This window comes from Colius striatus, chromosome 13 (assembly GCF_028858725.1).
Source record: "Colius striatus isolate bColStr4 chromosome 13, bColStr4.1.hap1, whole genome shotgun sequence".
Classification (NCBI taxonomy): domain Eukaryota; kingdom Metazoa; phylum Chordata; class Aves; order Coliiformes; family Coliidae; genus Colius; species Colius striatus.
In genome coordinates this window covers 9,988,977-10,007,423 of record NC_084771.1, presented here as the reverse complement: position 1 = coordinate 10,007,423, position 18,447 = coordinate 9,988,977, and the positions used below count along the sequence as shown (strand labels likewise).

At 56.0% G+C, this 18,447-nt stretch overlaps 1 protein-coding gene across 1 annotated transcript; it reads right to left on the bottom strand.

Moving 5' to 3' along the window:
• Nucleotides 1-289: 289 nt before the first annotated feature.
• On the bottom strand, nucleotides 290-6,773 carry LOC104559393 (actin-binding protein WASF3-like). The gene is made up of 8 exons (XM_062006790.1): nucleotides 6,641-6,773; nucleotides 4,866-5,000; nucleotides 4,613-4,766; nucleotides 3,612-3,729; nucleotides 3,249-3,424; nucleotides 2,642-2,908; nucleotides 1,401-1,783; nucleotides 290-447 (listed from the first exon to the last, which is right to left on the bottom strand). Exons 1-8 carry the CDS (start codon nucleotides 6,771-6,773, stop codon nucleotides 290-292), a joined length of 1,524 nt encoding a protein of 507 aa, XP_061862774.1.
• Between the last annotated feature and the right edge of the window lie 11,674 nt (nucleotides 6,774-18,447).

Genomic DNA, 18,447 nt, shown 5'->3' with positions numbered 1-18,447 from the left:
AGTCCCTGGTCTTGCTCCAGGTGTAAATCTGGAGTAACCCTATTAACCTGCCTTCAGAGCATTTTGGAAGTCATTACATGGGAAGGTGCTGCTAAGTTTGGGTCTCACTGCCTTTGAGGTGTATCCTACCAGTGCTGCTGCTGCCCAAAGGGTTTTCAACACGGTGTAGAAGCAAAGCTCCTGAACGAGCGGGGCCGCCCAGGCTCGGTGGCATCGAGGGTTGGGGAAGGTGCCAATACACACCTGGTAGGGAGCCAGGGAGCTCGTGCCAGCCCAGCCCCGGGGCCCCTCAGTCTGACCACTCGTTATCGTCCAGCTCAGAGTCGTCGTCAGACTCACTGTACTCCACGGCGATCCGGCGGGACAGGATCGTCGCCACGTCATTGCCCACAGGCTCTTTTTTGGCCTCTTGTTCCCATTGCTCCTGGACTTTCCGGAGCTGGATCCCTGCAGTGGGAAAGGGGGAAGGCTTTAGATTGAATCCATGGGTGCAGCCAATGCACAGCATCCCCTCAGTTAAAAGTACTGGCTGAAACGAGGTACACTGCAGCCGCCGTGCAGGAGGGTGCAAGTGGTTGTAAAGGTGTATGAGATAATGATGTGATGCATGTCATTATAGAGCTGTATAATAGAGTAAAGCTCTTCCCCTCTGAGGGGAGTCATGATCTCTCTGACATTCCCTGATAGGGGGTTGTAGTGAGGTGGGGGTTCTCTTCTCCCAAGTAACAAGTAATAGGACAAGAGGAAATAGCCTCAAGTTGCACCAGGGGAGGTTGAGATTGGAGCTGAGGCAGAACTGTTTCCCTGAGAGGGGTGTCAGCCCCTGTGCCAGGTTGCCCAGGGAGCTGGGGGAGTGCCCAGCCCTGCAGGGATCCCAAAGCCGTGGAGCTGAGGTGCTGAGGGCCAGGGGTTAGCGGTGGGCTGGGCAGGGTGAGGGGAGGGCTGGGACTGCAGCAGCTTTTCCAAGCGAAACAATTCAATGATTGTATAGCCATATGAGATAATAATGTAATGCATGTGATTCTACAGCTCTGTAATACAATAAAGCTCCTTCTCTGCTTCCACTCAGACTGAAGAGACTGAACCTACTTGAAGGTTAAATTTACCACTCGACCTGAAGATTTGCACCAAGAGGAAATGGGGGAAGCCTCGGGACACATCACCTGCTTAGCCTGGGAGAAGGCCACGTGCGCTGGAGAGCTGCTGGTCATGCCCGTGGGGCTCCATCCCACCTCCCTCCAGTCCCTCAGCCTCATTTCCTTCCCTCCCCAGATCCCACCACCACCGCGTCACCCGAGGCTCATCTGGCATTCAACTCGATGCCTCCCAGCTCTAGGCCGAGAGGTCTTTTGCCATTTTGGTGGCAGCGCTGGGGCCCTGTGCCACCCCTCACAACTCACCCCTGCGGATGGCCGCCAGCAGGTCGCTCCGGGCATCGCTCATGGGCATCAGCGGGATCTGCGGCTTGCGAGGCTCCACGGCCGGGGCGGGCGGCGAGGCCGAGTGCGCCGGGGACGTGGAGACGGCGGGAGGCCCCGGGGGCGGCGGCGGAGGGGCCACGGGAGGGCCCATGGGGCCGGGCTGAGGCGGGGAAGCGGAGTAGGGCCCAGGGGGAGCTGGGGGCGGCGAGGGCGCGTAGGTCGGGGGAGCAACTGAGCCCGGGCCCAGCGCGGGGGGAGCAGAGATGGGGCTATCGAAGGCCGTCTGCGCGGAGGGGATGACAGGCGGCGGCGGCGGCGGGGCGGGTGGCACGAAGTACTCTGCCATGGGCACCGGCTGCGGGCTGCAACGGGAGGGCAAAGGTGGGTCGGTAGGATGAGGAACGATGGCACCTGTCACCCATGCCGAGAACCTGACTGGCTTGCTTTGCTCTCTGTCATGGAGGTGGGGGTGGTCTGCTATGGGCTGTATGGTGGTGGGGTGACAGGGAAAATGGTCTCCTCCATCCACCTTGTGCGTTTAACCTTTCAGGTTACCCTAAAAGTGCTCCTGACTGATGGTGTGCGTTAAGAAGAGTTTGGGCAGCACGTCAAGAGAGGTTCTCCCTTTCTACCCTGCCCTGCTGAGGCCTCATCTGGAGCCTTGTGTCCAGTTCTGGGCTCCCCAGCTCAAGAGAGACAAGGAACTGCTGGAGAGAGGCCAGTGCAGGGCTACAGAGATGCTGAGGGGACTGGAGCATCTCTCTGAGGAGGAAAGGGTGAAAGTCAGGAGGATGGGGAAATGCTTTTTTCTGTGGTGGTGGGCATCATCTGGAACAGACAGTGCCACTGGAATGTGAGCTGAAACTCCTTTGGTGCTGAGGTGAGGGAGCCCTGGCCCAGACTGCCCAGGGAGGGTGTGGAGGCTCCTTCTCGGGAGGTTTCCAACCCCACCTGGACACGTTCCTGTGCCCCCTGAGCCAGGGGAACCTGATTGAGCAGGGGGTTGGGCTGGAGGAGCTCTGCAGGGCCCCTCCAACCCCCACCATCCTGTGACTCTATGATTTGGCCTCGGGTCCCATCAGCAATTTTGGACCACTGTGGCTGCAGAGAACGGTTCTCCCTGCTATATCAGCCCAAAAATGAGAGTTAGACCTCCCTCAAGCCCTCCTTCCCCTAGGCATCCCTCCAGTGGGGTGAGAAGAGGCAGGCTGAAGCCCTACCCGTAATCCTTGACCAAGTGAGGTCTCGGCCCGTTGAGGATGGCCTCGGGGGGCTGCGGCACGTGGGGCTGCTGCAGGCGGCTGAGGCTGTTCTGCCGGCTGCCTGCCGCCGGCGCCGGGCGGTACACGTGCTCCTGCGGGGTGGCAGCCACCAGCACCCCCTCCTTGTGCTCAGCAGGGGCCAGGTGGGATGCTGGGGCCAGGAGCTGTGCAGGGTGGTTGGGACTCGCCGGGTAGGAGTGGTCGGCTGCATCCGAGGCGTAAGATCTGTGGCACAGGAGAAGGGTTGGCTGGGCCAGGGAGGGACACGTGGGTTTGGGAGTGTTTTGGGGTTGAGACAGCAAAACGTAAAATGGCCACAAAAAGAGAGATGCATAAGAAAACAGAGGGAGGGGAGGAGGACACCAACACAGCTGAACCCGCCTCTTAGCTGCTAAATGGAAAGTGCTCTGACTTATCCCAACACCAAGGCTGCTCCTGAGGCCCAGGATGCCACCCTCATGGGTCTACAGCTCATCACCCCAACCTGCAACACATCCCTCCAGCACTAAAGGGGAGAAAAGCAAAGGAAAGGCAGTGAGCTAAACATGCAGTAGGTAAAACCTGCCTATTATCTGGGGACAGTGATCCTTCCGATGACGCCATGTGATAGGGGGATGGTGAGAACCTGTTATCAGGCCGGAACTCTTTATCATATGCCATCATATTCCACTCCAGGCGCCGGTTGCGGGCTTTCCTCACCTTCTTCACCTCCCGGGTGGAATCCTCCACCAGCCTCTGCTCCTGAGGACACACACACACACAGAGGTCATGGCTCCAGCTCCAGCCTCAGCCTGGCTCCTCTGGACTGTGAGTGGCACCCAGGGAGAGGCACCCAGCACAGCAGACAGGATGCAACAAGAAGGTGACTGTTCCCTGGGTCCTGGGCAGCCCCAGCTCCAGCCCCTGCTGTCCCCCACCCGCCCGTTACCTTCTGCCTGCGCTTCTCCTTTCTCTTGTCTTCTGTTGCCTGCAACATTTTCTCCTTCCATAAGTTGAAGAAGTAGGAGGGGTCAGTGTAGAATTTGAGACCATCCTTTTTGTCATCTCTGAGAGGTTGGGAAGGGAGGAGAGGGGGTTATCAGCCTCAGGAGAAGACACCTTCCCCCTTCCCCCGTGCAGTGGGATTTGGTATCATCACAGCCATAAGCTGTTGCCCCAGTATGAACATGTCCAACACCGTGGTCCCTAACTGCAGTAACACTGTGAAGGGTTGCTTGTCCCAAGTGTCCTACACAGCAGGACCAGGGCAATGATTGGCACTGGTAAGGCTGCAGTTCAAGGGCTGTGTTCAGTGCTGGGCCCCTCACTCAGTGCCACAGGGACACTGAGGGGCTGCAGAGCTGGGCACAGAGCTGGGGAAGGGGCTGGAGCACAAGAGTGCTGGGGAGGGGCTGAGGGAATGGGGGTGTTGAGCCTGGAGAAGAGGAGCCTGAGGGGAGACAGGAGCACTCTCTGACGCTCCCTGAAAGGAGGCTGCAGGGAGCTGGGGGTCAGTCTCTTCTCCCCAGTAATAAATGACAGGACAAGAGGAAATGGGCTCAAGTCTCCCCAGGGGAGGTTGAGATTGGAGCTGAGGCAGAACTGTTTCCCTGAGAGGGGTGTCAGCCCCTGTGCCAGGCTGCCCAGGGAGCTGGGGGAGTGCCCAGCCCTGGAGGGATCCCAAAGCTGTGGAGCTGAGGTGCTGAGGGCCATGGGTTAGTGGTGGGCTGGGCAGGGTGAGGGGAGGGCTGAGGCTCAGTGATCTGTTCCAACCAAAACAATTCAATGATTCTAATGGGGATGACAGCACAGCACCTGGAGAAAACAGCCCCTCATCCCTTGCCGAGCAGCCAACAGGGTGCACCCCCTCTTGCCTCTCCTGGGAAGTGCCCCCCAGGACCCCTCAGGCCCTCCTCAGCCCCCCAAGAAGCGAAGCACTGGCTGCCCCACCTGTAGGGCGTGAGGATGTTGAGCGGCGGGGGCTTGTCGCAGCGCTGGTACATCTCCATCACCGGGTTGGGAATGGAGTTGCGAGACACCACCTGCTGGTTCTGCACTGTGGAGCTCTTGAAGGCTTTCCGCATGTTGATGTCCTGCAGTGACACTGGGGGAAGAACAGGGATTGCAGGAGATGGGTACAGTGGGTGCTCTGACCCCCCAGCACATCTCTCCCCATCACCCCACACCAGCCCCAGCCTCTCACCTTCCTCCACGGTGGAGTCCAGCTGCGTCACCTTGATGACCAACAGATCCACCCTCTCCTGCAGCGAGTTCATCCGCATGTAGAAGCTGTTGGCTTCGTTGAAGAGCTCTCCGAAGATGTCCTCGGCGTGCCTGCCTGGCAGAGGGCACCGGCGCCCATCACGGGCAGGGCTGCAGCCAGCCCTCTCCCAGCCCAGCCCTCCAGCCTCATGCCACCCCACAGCTCTGTGGAGCTCTCTCCACAGCCTCATTTTTTTTAGGCATCCTCTCCCTGACCTGGCAAAGTGCTGCACGGAGGGAGGGGAGCACAACCTCCCCCCTGCGATATCTGAAAGCGCCCACTTCACTACCCACAGGAGGCATTGAACCATCAACCTCCCTGCCCCAAAAAGCCTTTGGGTCTGCCAGGATAGATGCAGCCAAAAGAACCCCAACCATCACACAACATGACCCGTGGAAACCCATCCCTGAAGGTGGAAAACCAGGAGCAGTGCAGCACCCAGTGCATGGCTACAAGAGCTCTTTGTTAGGGCTGTTCTCATGGCTGACTTATCCCTGGCAGAGCATTGCTGACACCTGCAGGCTACAGCACCCAGCCCAGCACCTCAGGGTCTCCTCCAAACCCACATCTCAAACAGCTCCAGAGATCAAGGTGCTTCTGGTATCTGCTCAGCCAGTTGTATTTGATTTCCTGTTCCCCTGGATGAAGCAGCCACGGCCTGAGGACCTGTGGATGCTGCTCATGTGAGCTGCCACGCTTCCAGCAGCTCCCCAAACACAGGGTTTGTTTTTCTGGGAGTATTTTAGAGAAGAATCTAGTTATGGAGAGGGCAAAAGACAGGGAGAGCCCTGAAGAGCCTGTGCTGCTCTCTCTGTTTTAAGTCAACACTCAGCAGTGAAATAGGTTGCCCCTATTAAATCTTCACAGCAGTGTGTGCAGTGCTCTCATCCTCCCCTTTTCTGCTGAAATCAGTCCCAGGGCAGCAAGACAGTCAAGGGTTTTGACCTTTTATGTAGACTTCTCTTTCACATATAGCTCAAAGATTAAAGAGAACAGGTTGGGGGTTTTTAATCTTCACCTGGCCTTCCTATTCCTGGCAAAGCTGAGAAGGAGGGAGCCCGTGAAAGGTTTTCTGTCCCTTACTGCAAGACCAGCTATAGAAGGAAAACAGGTCTTAAAACCATCATCAAGTCCCCACTTTGGGCTTGGCCCTGAGCATCCTCCTTTTTTTTATTATTAGCTGGATAATCCCCACTGAATGAGGGCTGGCTGCTGCCCTTTTCTCTGGGATTGGAACCAGAGCAAGTGACTGTGGCATCCCACCATTATCCCACCATCATCCCACCACACTACCATCATCCCACCATCATTCCACCACACTATCATCATCCCAACATCATCCCACCATCATTCCATCACACTACCATCATCCCACCATCATTCCATCACACTACCATCATCCCACCATCATCCCATCACACTACCATCATCACACCATCATCCCATCACACTACCATCATCCCACCATCATTCTACCACACTACTATCATCCCACCATCATCCCACCACACTACCATCATCCCACCATCATTCTACCACACTACTATTATCCCACCATCATCCCATCACACTACCATCATCCCACCATCATTCTACCACACTACTATTATCCCACCATCATCCCATCACACTACCATCATTCCACCACACTACCATCATCCCACCAATGCCCCACCATCATTGCACCATCACCCCACCACTGTGTGCTGACTCACTGAGGCTGCCCAGTTGCTTGATGATGGCTGCCAGCGTGCTGTTGGTGACACACTCCAGCTCACTCGTCACCCCCTCGGGAAGAGCCCCCCGGCACAGGTGCCGGGGCTCGATGTTCCTCTTCACCAGCGGCATTCTGCTGGCGAGCCCTCAGCCTCTCCTGGGCAAAGCAGACAGAAGGAAAAAGAAAACAGACAGCTTTTGATATTTCATAGAATCCCAGCATGGTGGGGGTTGGAAGGGCCCTGCAGAGCTGCTCCAGTCCAACCCCCTGCTACAGCAGGTTCCCCTCGCTCAGGGGCACAGGAACGTGTCCAGGTGGGGTTGGAATCCTCCTGAGCAGGAGCCTCCACACCCTCCCTGGGCAGCCTGGGCCAGGGCTCCCTCACCTCAGCACCAAAGGAGTTTTTAGTCTTTAGTTTTTAGAAGGTTTTTTAACCTGTTTTTTTCTCCCCATTCCCTCTGCTCTCTGCCCAGAGGATTCATCCTTCCCACTCCAGGGTACAGAGGATACAGCTCACACAGTGGCAGTGGGGCTCTTCCACGCAGGGAATGCTCCATGGGTATAAACCTCTGGATGCCAGGATGGAGATGAGGACTATGCCAGGCCCTGTCCCCACCCTTGTACTCTGCTGACAAGCCACTGTGCCCAGGAAGCCTTTCCCACTTACCTTCCTGGTGCTGTGCTTAAACCAGGAGCAACCCCGCACTGCTGCAGCCCTTCAGCCAGCCCTGAAAAGCCTCATCCAACCCAAGCAGAGGCCAGAAGCGAGCGAGCGCCTGTAATGCCATTATTTCCAGCTCAGTGCAAAGCTCTCTGGGGTTTTATTTGTGCAGGCACTACACTGAGGCAAGCTGCTGTGGCTAGCTCTCTCCTGCTCTCTGCAACATCCCTGCCCAGCCCTGTGTGAACCATGATCACAGAATCACAGAATCGTTTGGCTTGGAAAAGCCCTTGAAGCTCCTGGAGTCCCAGCCCTCCCCTCACCCTGCCCAGCCCAGCACTGACCCACAGCCCTCAGCACCTCAGCTCCATGGCTTTGGGATCCCTCCAGGGCTGGGCACTCCCCCAGCTCCCTGGGCAGCCTGGCACAGGGGCTGACACCCCTCTCAGGGAAACAGTTCTTCCAAAAAAACCCGAGGATAGTTCATTTTCTATGAGGCTCAAGGAGATGAAGGGAGATGCCCACACTCAACGCCCTCATCTCCAGCCAGAGCACCCAAGGCTTTGGGACCTGGGGCTGTTCAGCCTGGAGAAGGCTGAGAAGGGATGTCATTAACACTGATCACTCCCTAAAGAGTGGGTGTCAGCAGGATAGGGAGACACTTTTTTCTGTAGCATCCAGCATCAAGACTAGAGGTAATGGACATCAGCTGGAACACAGAAAGTTCCACTGGCACAGAAGGAGAAAGTCCTTTGGTGCTGAGGGGAGGGAGCCCTGGCCCAGGCTGCCCAGGGAGGGTGTGGAGGCTCCTTCTCAGGAGGTTTCCAAATCCACCTGGACATGTTCCTGTGCCCTCTGATGGAGGGGAACCTGCTTTAGCAGGGGGTTGGGCTGGAGGAGCTCTGCAGGGCCCTTCCAGCCCCCACCATGCTGGGATTCTGTGATTCTGTGAAACTGGATCCAGACAGGTAAGGACTGGAGAGCACAAACAGCCTCTCCTGCTCCCAAATGCAGCAAGCTGATTCCCCCCCCCTGCTTCCCATCCCGGGCACCTCCCATCCACTTCATCTCTCACAAAACTCTGCTTTGCTTTGGCAGTGAAGGAAAAAACAGCTTCTGAGCAGAGCTGCTAATAGCTGGGAGCAGAGCAGCCAGGCTCCAACAACAGAGCCAGAAATCTGCAGAGTTCACATTTTTTGGCCCCGGGAGCATTGGACAGAACAGTTTCCCATTGACAGCACCCAGCCAGCTCCTCTGCACTTTTCAAATGCAAATGCAAGCTCCCTCCATGAAAGAGTCCAAAAAATTGCTTCTAAATCGTTCATATTGAGCTTCCCCAAGGGGTGATTGTGCTCCCAGCTCTGTACAGGCAGGGGGTGAATGGTTGGGCTCTGCTTTGCCCCCTGGGGCAATCAGGGTGCCATGGGAAGGACCCCAACCCTGAACCCTCCTTAGGGTTGCGTGATGCTTCAGGCTCAGAGCAACCCACATGTCTTCCAGCACTTCTCAGAGTCCCTGCACATGGTGAGGCTGGTGCTGCCCCTGGCTCTCAAAACAACGAAGAGGCTTCTGCCAGCTGGTTATTTTTTTTGGCTGAGAAAACTGTGATGGAGTTTGCCAAGAGGCCCTGGATGTCTGCTGATGGATGTCTGCTCTGGCCATGTACAACCTCCCTTCTGGGCACCCCCTTGAACTGGGCTGTACAAAGAGAGGAGTGACACTGGCAGCTTCACCCCAAGCTCACTTTGAGCTGGTTTTATCTGTCACCCCAAAATCCACACTCAAATCCCTGTGGGGATTTTCCCCCTTCCTCAAAGTGGCTGCTGCAGGGACAGGAGGGTGAGGGGCAGAGCAGTTAATGAGCTGCTTGGGCTCAGCAATTAAAAACAGGGAACAAAGAGCCCTTCTCAGCATCCGCCTGGGACACGGCCACCAGCAGCCCAGGGCTTTCTGTCCCCATGCAGGGGGCCTGGGAGGAACCAGAGCCTCCATCCCCTGTGGGAACCTCAGAGGGGAATGAAGGAAAAAATGAGATTTGAGGGCTGAAACTCTTCCCAGCAGGGTCAGACTTGAAGAGGGGCAGAAGCTGGGAATGTGGGCTGATGGCAGGGTTTGAGACCATGCCACGTGACAGCATCCCTGGGGAAGAAAGACCACTTTAATCTGCCCCCAAAAAGCCTTAACAAGACTGTGCTTGCAGCAGAAGAAACCAAGGAGGAGTTAAGCACAGATGTTTAGGCTAGTGCTATCCAGGCCAGACACAGGAGGAGCTGCTTTTAACTTCTCCAATTACTAGCTGCTAACAGGAACCCAGGGATCAGGACCTGTGCCATCCCCTCCCACAACAAGTGCCACCTCAACCTGATGTAACAGCATCCCTCATGCACCACCAGCACCAAATCTGGCTTCTGTGTTTCTGCCCAGCACTGCTCCTGTCTGTGCTGATATTTTGGGTAATCTCCAAGCCTTCAAAGGGCTGATTTTGGTGGCAGGTCCTCAGTCCTTCAGGAAAGGACTCCCAGGAGCAGGGATCCACCGGGCACAGAGGTGACTCCCTGGTGCAGACAGGAGAAGCCTGAACATGGACAGAGTTATTCAAGACAAGAGCTGTTCATTACTTCTTCCATACCAGACCCATGGGCCACCACCAACACAGGGTGTGTACCAGGCTCAGCAGCCCAGTAGAGCCCAGCTGGGCATTGCCATACAACCAGTACAGCCTCATCTGAGCAGCTGCAGGACCAAATCACCACCTTCCCATGGGCACTCCTAGCCCTTGATGGCCCTGAGTAGCCTCACCTGGCACCCACATCCCCACCCATGGGCCCAGCAGGTTATTTAAGCTCAGATGGAGGGACTAGTCCTGCTCTGAAGGATGCTTCTGATTGTGCTCTGGTGGGCTTCAGCCCTGGATGAAGATTCTGCTCCAGGTGGGTGCTCGTCTTTGTCCCCTTTGGCTCCTGCTTCCTGCCCATTTGTGTCTGGGTGCATCTGGGGCTGCAGCTTGCAGGTCCTGGGAGGGGGTCATGGTGAGCTCCTGTGCTGGAGTCACCCTGGGCTCTCCCTTGCCTTCTCCCATGGCCACCAGCCCTGCTGCACCCCAGCAAGGGCAGAGATGGTGGGAAGGGACAGGGTCTTGCCTGGTCACCTTGTCCTCAGTCTACAAGAGTAGAGCCAGGACAGGAGTGACTGGGGTTACATCAGTGCTGCTGGTACAGAGACTTGATCTAGGGCAGATGGCATGTCCAGGGGTAGTGTCCATGCTCATGTTGGACATCAGGAAGGGTTTTCCACGTTGCTGGGTTGTTCCAGGTTGAGGGGAAGGTGTTTAACCCTGCCTGGAGGCCTTGGGCTGGGTTTAGCTGCAAAATGCCTGCTCTGGCTTTCAGGGTGAGAAAAGGTGTTCCTAAGCTCCTCCCTCAGGATCCATGTGTATGTCCTTGCTGGGGATGGCTGATTGTAGGGAAGGATGAGCTCTTCATCTCCCACTGTGGCTCAGGAAATGTGCCTAAAGGGTGGGTGCCAGCAGGATGGGATGGCCCTTTTTTCCTATGGTGCTCAGTGACAGGACAAGGGGCAATGGGCACGAGCTAAAACACAAAAAGCTCCACTTAAATGTAAGCAGAAACTTGGTTGGTGCTGAGGTGAGGGAGCCCTGGCCCAGACTGCCCAGGGAGAGTGTGGAGGCTCCTTCTTGGGATATTTCCAAGCCCACTTGGACATGTTCCTGTGCCCCTTGATCAAGGGGAACCTGCTTTAGCAAGGGTTGGGCTGGAGGAGCTCTACAGGGCCCTTCCAACCCCCTCCATGCTGGGATCCTGAGTGTGCACTGAGCACAGCTATGCCAAATGCCTCAAGACTGGGGTTTGGGTCAGCCTCTGCAGCTGAACTGAGCTCCCTGGGGTGTTGCTGAGCCCCAAGGACCAGCAAAAGCTTTGGTCACATACCAGGAGCCATAGTGCAAAAAGCACCAAAGTGGTCTATTGAAAATCTATTACTCTTGAACAAAAGGGGAAAAAACCTCACAAATGAGTATCAAAAGAAGTGCCAGATCTCATAAAGGCCTGCTCAGGACAGCAACTTGTGCTTTGGTGAGGTATGGGGAAGGGCTGTGGGGGCAGGGGATACAAGGAGACACAAGCTAGACCTGAAATATTGAATAGGGCAAAAATGCTGCTTCTGGAGTCAGGAAGAGGTGGAGGTGACACTCAGCTGAGCTTGCAGGTGAAGTCTGAAGGAGCTTGTCCTGTGGAGTCTGGCAGGCTGGATCTGGTACAAGGTAGGATCCCTGGGGTGTGCAATGGCTCTCAGCAGACACAACTGGTAGCTGCAAAAGCAGCAGGCTTTTGAGCTGTTGGATTTGTGGAGCTCTGCCAGAAAGCATGCTGGAAACCGGTGCAGGAAGGTTCAAGGAGCAATCTGCAGAGGACCAACAAGGCCACTGGCAACTACCCAATGGTTGAGGGGCAACCTCTGGCTCAGGTAGCCCTAAACTGCTTTTCAACCTCTATGTTTGGCTGATGTGGGCCATGGACAGCTTCAGGAGGGAGAGCAGAGCTTGTAAGTGCTGAAGCTTTGGTGTTTCAGGGAAGGAGGGGGGAGGGAAACCCCCACCAAGCAGCAAAAACTGTGCAGGCAGCTTTTTGCAATGCAGAGAAACCTGTTTGCTAGAGCTGGACCAGATCTGCTGATTTACTTCACACAAAATGGAGCGTGATCTGCACCACAAGGACTCGCTGCTCTAATTTACCAAATGCATCTGTGACCACTTCTTAATTTGTTGCTAGCCCCAATGGCTGTGAACACTACCAGCATGACAAATGTCACTGCTTTGTGGGAAGCTGATGATCACTCCAGAGCTATTGTCCAAAGGTTAATTAAATATATTAAAACCTGCTGGATCTCCAGCATTCCCCTTGCTTAAAATAAACCAGAGGGCAGGTCTCCAGGGGGAGTAAATTCTCCTGATTGCACTGAGGCTGATGGGCACAGGAGAAAGCAATGGCACTGCCTGCTCCCTCCTCGAGACCTCTGCACCCAGGAGTCTGGCTTTACAAGCAGTCTGAGGTCATGGAAGACACCCCAGCCCCATCCTGAGAGAGGAGAGGAGGAGGCTAACACACATCTCCTGGCAAAATGCCTTGGGGACTGAAGAGCCCCAGGATGTGAGAAGCTGTCTCTGGTCCTGTCTACGGGATCTTGGCTCAGGGGAGGCTGGAAGCCAGGATTGTGGACTCACTGCTTCCCACAGCACATGTGAAATGAGTCAAGAGGTCTTAGCCCTGATCTTGAGTGGCACAGAAGAATATTTGCCATCAGCCAAGAATGGATTGGGGCTGAGCTACAAGTGCAGGGAAAGGGTCAGACCCTCCAGCCCAAGGGAGGAGGCAGCTGGATGTCTGGCTGGCCCTGAGGCAGAGCTGCATGGCTGGCTGGGTTGGGGTTGAAGAGATGACCTGTACCCCACTGGGAAGGCACATGGCCCACCCTGGCTGGGGACTGCTGCCTGTGCTTCTCCTCCAGTCCATCTGCAGCTCTCCTCCTCTGCTAACACAGCCAAAGGCAGCTCTGCCACAGCTGACAACTGCCAGGAGGCTTCAGCGAACCATCACTTCACAGCAAAGTGCAACATAACGTTAAATCACAGCTAAAAATATTCCTGAAGAGTTTTATTAGTAAATGCCACAGTATTTTTTCTTCACCACCCCTCCCCTCCCTTCTACTGTAAAACATTTCAGCTCGAGGAACAGCTCTTGACTAAACTGCCTCTAAATCACACCCGCCTCTGATGGCTGAGCTCTGCAACACCAACCTGTGCCAAAAAACCTGCTTAGGAGGATGCCATAAATGCAACTGCCTCTCTGCCTTAGGGTTAGCAGAAAAAGCTTGTCCTGCTGCCTGTCTGGGTTAAAACAAACAGGCTCCTTCATGGGTGTCTTTTTAATCTAAATGGTACTTCTTCACAGGTGTGCACCTAGCAAAGGCTCAACTGGCAAGTGGGTTTGCAGGCTGTAGTATTCCTGGGGTTTTAGGTGATGTGGCTTTTGGTTCTGTCATTTGATTTCTCAGCAAGGGGGAGCCCTCAGTGCCTTCACCTTCCCATGCTGGTCAGGGAGCTGAAAGCCACTTTGTCCTTCCCATCCCACAGAAGCTGCTGCCAGCCCCATGTCAGCTCCAGCATCCCCCACCTCACCACCACTTTTTGGCTTCATGTCTGCTTTGGGTCCAGGCTAAATCCATGCAAGTGCAGTGCTGAAGGGAGAAAGGGGTATGGAAAAAGGTGTGGATGAAACTATACGTGTTCCTCTTCTGTCATCCTCCAGCTGCCCTGGGAGCAGCAATGCCTGCCTTGATCCTCAGAGGAGGAGGCAATGATGGGGCAGTGGGAATGACAGCATGAATCCCAGCTCTGTTTTGGCTGGAAAAGATCTCCTCTGGTCCAGGAATCATGTGTTGTTTGTAATGACTCTTATCACCAAAGGAAAATCTTCAATGCCATTATTTTCCCCTTTCTGTGCTCAGCTCATTAACAGAAGGATCTCTCTGGCTCTGGTTTGTGTGAGCAGGATGCTGCTGAACAAACTAGCCTTTTTCTCCCCAGTATAGAAGGAGCTTTGATAAACCCAGGAAACCCTCAGTGAGCAGCAAGAGCCTTTCTGGAAACCCAGCACAGCTTTTGGGAACCAGCCACAGCACCAGCATCTCCAGCCACAGAGCTCTCCCAGGCAGCTCAAACACAGCTCCTGCCCCTGCTTGGCCCTTCCCAGGCTGACAGTGCTGCTTCAGAGGTGGCAATCCCAGTGAGATCTGGGGGTGTGGGGCAGTTCTTTCCCAGTTACATCCCCTCCACTCACTGAGAGGTGCAAAATGCTGCAGCTCTCACCCATGGGGTGCAGCTTTTTGGGTGAGCAGCTCTGCAAAGAAAAAGCAACCCCAAACCCATTCTTGCCTTTTATTTTAACACTTTTGGCTTGAGGGGCTGTTGTTAGTAACTTGTCAAGATCTTGGCATCTACAGCTGATTTGTCATCCCTGAGAAAATGGAGGCTGAGCATCTTTGGTTCAGAATTGGGCCATGAGAGATGACAGCTCGAAAGGAAATATGCTTCATCTTGAGTTTTCTCTGGGGGCTTCAGCTCCCAGGGAAAGGAGCAGGCATTTGGGGTCTAAGTTGCATCATAGGCAATATGTGTAAGAGCCCCTGGCATGCTTTAACCTTCTGGTTGCCAGATGAAGTCTTGCTGGACCAATGCTGCCTTCAACCCTGCCCCTTCCTAATCACAGAGCTGTTCAACCTGGCCTGAGGGATGCTACAGAGACACAGAAATGCCATCAAAACACCTTTCTCTTTAAATGAAACTACTTGCCTCTCAAATGCAGGCAGGGAGATGCAGCACAGGAGGGGTGTGCCTTGGCATGCTGAACTTTCAAAGATGAATTATTAATTCTGCCATTGCTGAGCTGCCCATCCAGTCAGATCCTGTGCCCCCCTCCTGGGCTCGTGTCTGCCACGAGCCACAGACAAAGCAGCCACAAACTACCCTAAAAAGCATCTTAATCCAGAGGCATTTCATCATGCTGACACCACCACGAGGCAGCAAGAACTCGAGTTTTGAAGCAATAGAATGAAAGCTCCCTGCAAGTAGCTGAATCACGGAGCGAGCAGGCCCAGCCTTTGCACCCTTGGCAGGGGGGGGCTGTGCCTGCCTGCAGCCTGGCTGGGAGGGTGCTCGGGGCTGGGGTGGCATAAGGGGAGACTCCAAACCACAGAGAGAGCCCTGAGTTGGGGGAGGCTGTGTATGGCAAGTGTCACCAGGCTTCTGCCCTGCTGGAGCCTGTCACCTTTGCTTTCCCAGCAGGCTGCAGCTCCCTGTCCCACCCACCTCCCCCATCACCCAGCCATGGGGTGATGAGCCCTGCCCTGTGCTGGCTAGAGGTGCCTCTCCCTGCACAGACCCAGCTGCCATCCTCCATAATGATGTTAAAAATAAAAAGCAGTGGTGGATCCTCCCTTCCCAAGATGCAAAGATGTAAAAGGATGCTGCCCCACCTCCCCCCTGCCAATGCAAGGTGCAAAGCATCCAAGTATCCCTCTCTCCATGCAGGAATGCAAACTGACAGCACACTCCCCCTCACACACACAGCATGCATGGGTGCAAAGAGGCCTGATACCCACCCCACACACACACACTTGTAAGGTTGTAAAGCTGCCAGAATTCCCCCATACAAGAGGAAAAGCAATGCTATCTTCCCCCCACCCCAAGGATGCAAAGAGGCCCAGAGCACTGTAAGGTGCACTGTATAAAGTGTATTGGGGATACTCCCACTCCCCACCACCACCCCCCGCGATGAAAAGGTGCAAAGCAGCCCGATTCCCTCCCCCCCATGAAAAGGTGTGAAGAGGTGAAGGATTCCCCTCCCTGCGCTAAACGGGTATGAAGTGATGAGGGAGTCCCCCCGACACACACGCAGGGATGCAAAGCAGGTCGGACACCCCCCCTTGCAAGCTATGGGGGACACCCCTCCAACACAGGGATGCGAAACGGCCCGGACCACCCCCCCCGCAAAGGTTGCAAAGCGGTGGAGGCTTCCTCCACCTCATGCAAGGATGTGAAGCGGCCCGGACCTCCTCCCCACGCGAGGATGCCGAGAGGTGCGGGATCCCCTCCACGCAAAAATCCCCCCACCCCCCTTCCCCCAAGGATGCAAAACCCGGGGGGGTGGGACCCTAATAAAAAGGCTGCAAAGCTCGCCTATTCCACCCCCCACCGCACCTTTCCCACACCGCGTCATTCCCGCATCCCTCCCCCGCTCACCTCCGCCGGCCGTGCGGGGTATTTTGGGGGGTGGGTGCGCGGAGGGGGGCGCGTCTCCGCGGCGGCCCCGGGGGCTGTGCAGCGCTGCTGCGGCGGCCGCCGCGGGCTCTGGCTGCGCGTCCCCCCGCGCGGCTCCGCGCCGCTCCGCAGTGCGCGCACGGCGCATGTGCCCCCCCTCCGCCACCGCCCCCGCCCCGCTCCGCCCCGCTCCGCCCGCTCCGCTCCGCGGGGCCGCTGCGAGCCCGCGCACCGGGGCCGTCCCTGCGGACCTCACCGCCCTCCCTGACCATCCGATGCTTTATCTCCTGTTTTCTTTTGGAGAAATGGCTCGTTTGCCAGAGTTTTGAGCCCCGGACTTGCCCCAAGCTGAAGGTTGAGCCCGTGGAAACCCTGCGGTTGGCACGAGGAAGAGCTGGAAGGATGCTCCGGAGCTTTGCGCATCATCTTCTCCGGGTTTGGCATCGCCTCCAGTTCCTTCCTCCCTGCCCCGGCATGGCCTTTGGGTCTCCTCAGCCCAAGAACCGGAGGAACCAAGCCCTCCTCCCCGTCAGCTCACCACCATTCCCCTCTGCCTGAGGATTTTTGACCCCTTCCTTGGCCATACTCCAGAGCTTAAATGTCTTTTCCAAGCCTGATGATGCTGAGGAATAATGATTCTAATGCTGGACCGTCCTGAGATGCCATTTGGGAACGTTTACAAGAGCTTTGTCTCATCCTTTGGGGGTCTCTGGCAGAGGGGCTGGAGGTGTGATGGTGGTGTCTACAAAAAAGCCCCCCCCCTCTTGCCATAACCTTCATGGTGCAGCTTCATCTCAGATTTGGAGCTAACGGGAACTCAAACCTAGGTGTGCAGAAATGATCCCACCTCAGGGCTCTGCCCTTCTCAGGCCACTGCAGCTCACACTGACCCACTGCTCAGGCTCTGAACAAGCTCCAGCCCTGAAGACCAGCAGGGGTTTTCCAGGATGGCCAATAAAGGACACGAGTAACTCACTCAGGGGATGGGACTGAAGGAAAAGCACACATCTCTGCATGTGCCAACTGTGCATCCGTGCCAGGGATGCTCTGGTGCCCCTCAACCCCTTCCCACCGCCACGGCTGTGCCCTTGCCCAGCAAAGGCAGCCAAGGGGCAGCTCCGGGCTGGAGGCTGGTGGTGCAGGCACGGCACAGGATCAGCACGCTGCTGTAAATGCAGCCGCTACTAGAGGGCAGAGTGAGCCAGGCCAGACAGGTTTCATAGCCGTGCAGGGAGCTGGGGTGTGGGAAACTGTTTTCTTTCCCCTTCCATCGAGGCATGTGAGGGAAGAGGGAAAACTTCAGCAGAGTGAGGGATGATCCGTTGAGGTTTGGAGTGGGATGACTCAGGCTTTGATTTTTGTTTCCCGGAGCGCTCCAGGATGGGATTAAGCTGTGTTTGTAGGGAAGGCAGGGCAGTGAGCCTGGTGCAGGCAGAGGGGCTGAGCTCCCTGTTCCCCAGCAAGTTGGGCTGCTACACCCCCAGCCCTGAGTGCTCCCAGTCCTTGTCGAGAAGAGAAAACAAGAGCAGGATGGTGAGGACATCCCACAAAGGACAATCAAAGCCCTGGTCCTGCTGGTCACACTGGTGCTGATCCAAGCCAGGATGACACTGGCCTCCTTGCCCACCTGGGCGTGCTGCTGGCTCATGTTCAGCTGTTGTCACCAAACTCCCCCCAGGCCCTTTCTCTCCAGCAGCTTTCCAGCTTCTCTGCCCCAGCCTGGGGTTGGTGAGGCCCAAGTACAGAACCTGACACTTGGCTTTGGGCAACCTCATCCCATTGCCCTTGGCCCATGGCTCCAGCCTGGGGAACACCACTGGTGACCAGCTGCCAATGGGATTTAGTTCCATTCAGCTGGGCTTCCTTGGTGGGCTGTGCTGTCCCTGTGCTGCTGCATGACCTGGTGCTACCAGAAGTGTTCTCATCTCAAATAGTGAAGTAGAAGTTGGCCCTGGCTCTAACAGGGCCAGAAGTGCAGCTGGTTGGGGCAAAGCAGACTAATGCTCCCCCAGGACTGGCATAGCCTGCACTGGTATCACCTCCTCACAGGGACAGGGATTTGGAGGAGTCGCCTTCGTTTGAGCTCAGAGGGCACAGGCAGCAAGTGGGCAGCATGCCCAGGGTGCCCCATGCAGCTTGGCCATCTGGTCCACACACTGCAGGGATGGGCAAAGGAAGGCAGTACATTGCTCCTTTGCCAGGGAGCATCTGCTCAGCTCTTGTGTGCAGAGGGACTGTTGATGTCTCGCCGCAGCCCCAGGTGGTGGGCACACCAAGGGCTAGGGGACATTTTGGCAGACAGTCACTGAGA

What these genes read in the sequence shown, in the direction of transcription:
- LOC104559393 (XM_062006790.1), bottom strand. Translation starts at nt 6,773, where the DNA reads ATGCCGCTGGTGAAGAGGAACATCGAGCCCCGGCACCTGTGCCGGGGG. An exon ending in CAAGCAACTGGGCAGCCTCA is followed by an intron (nt 5,001 to 6,640) that starts GTGAGTCAGCAC and finishes GCCCTCTGCCAG; the next exon opens with GCAGGCACGCCGAGGACATC. An exon ending in GCTGGCGGCCATCCGCAGGG is followed by an intron (nt 448 to 1,400) that starts GTGAGTTGTGAG and finishes TTCCCACTGCAG; the next exon opens with GGATCCAGCTCCGGAAAGTC.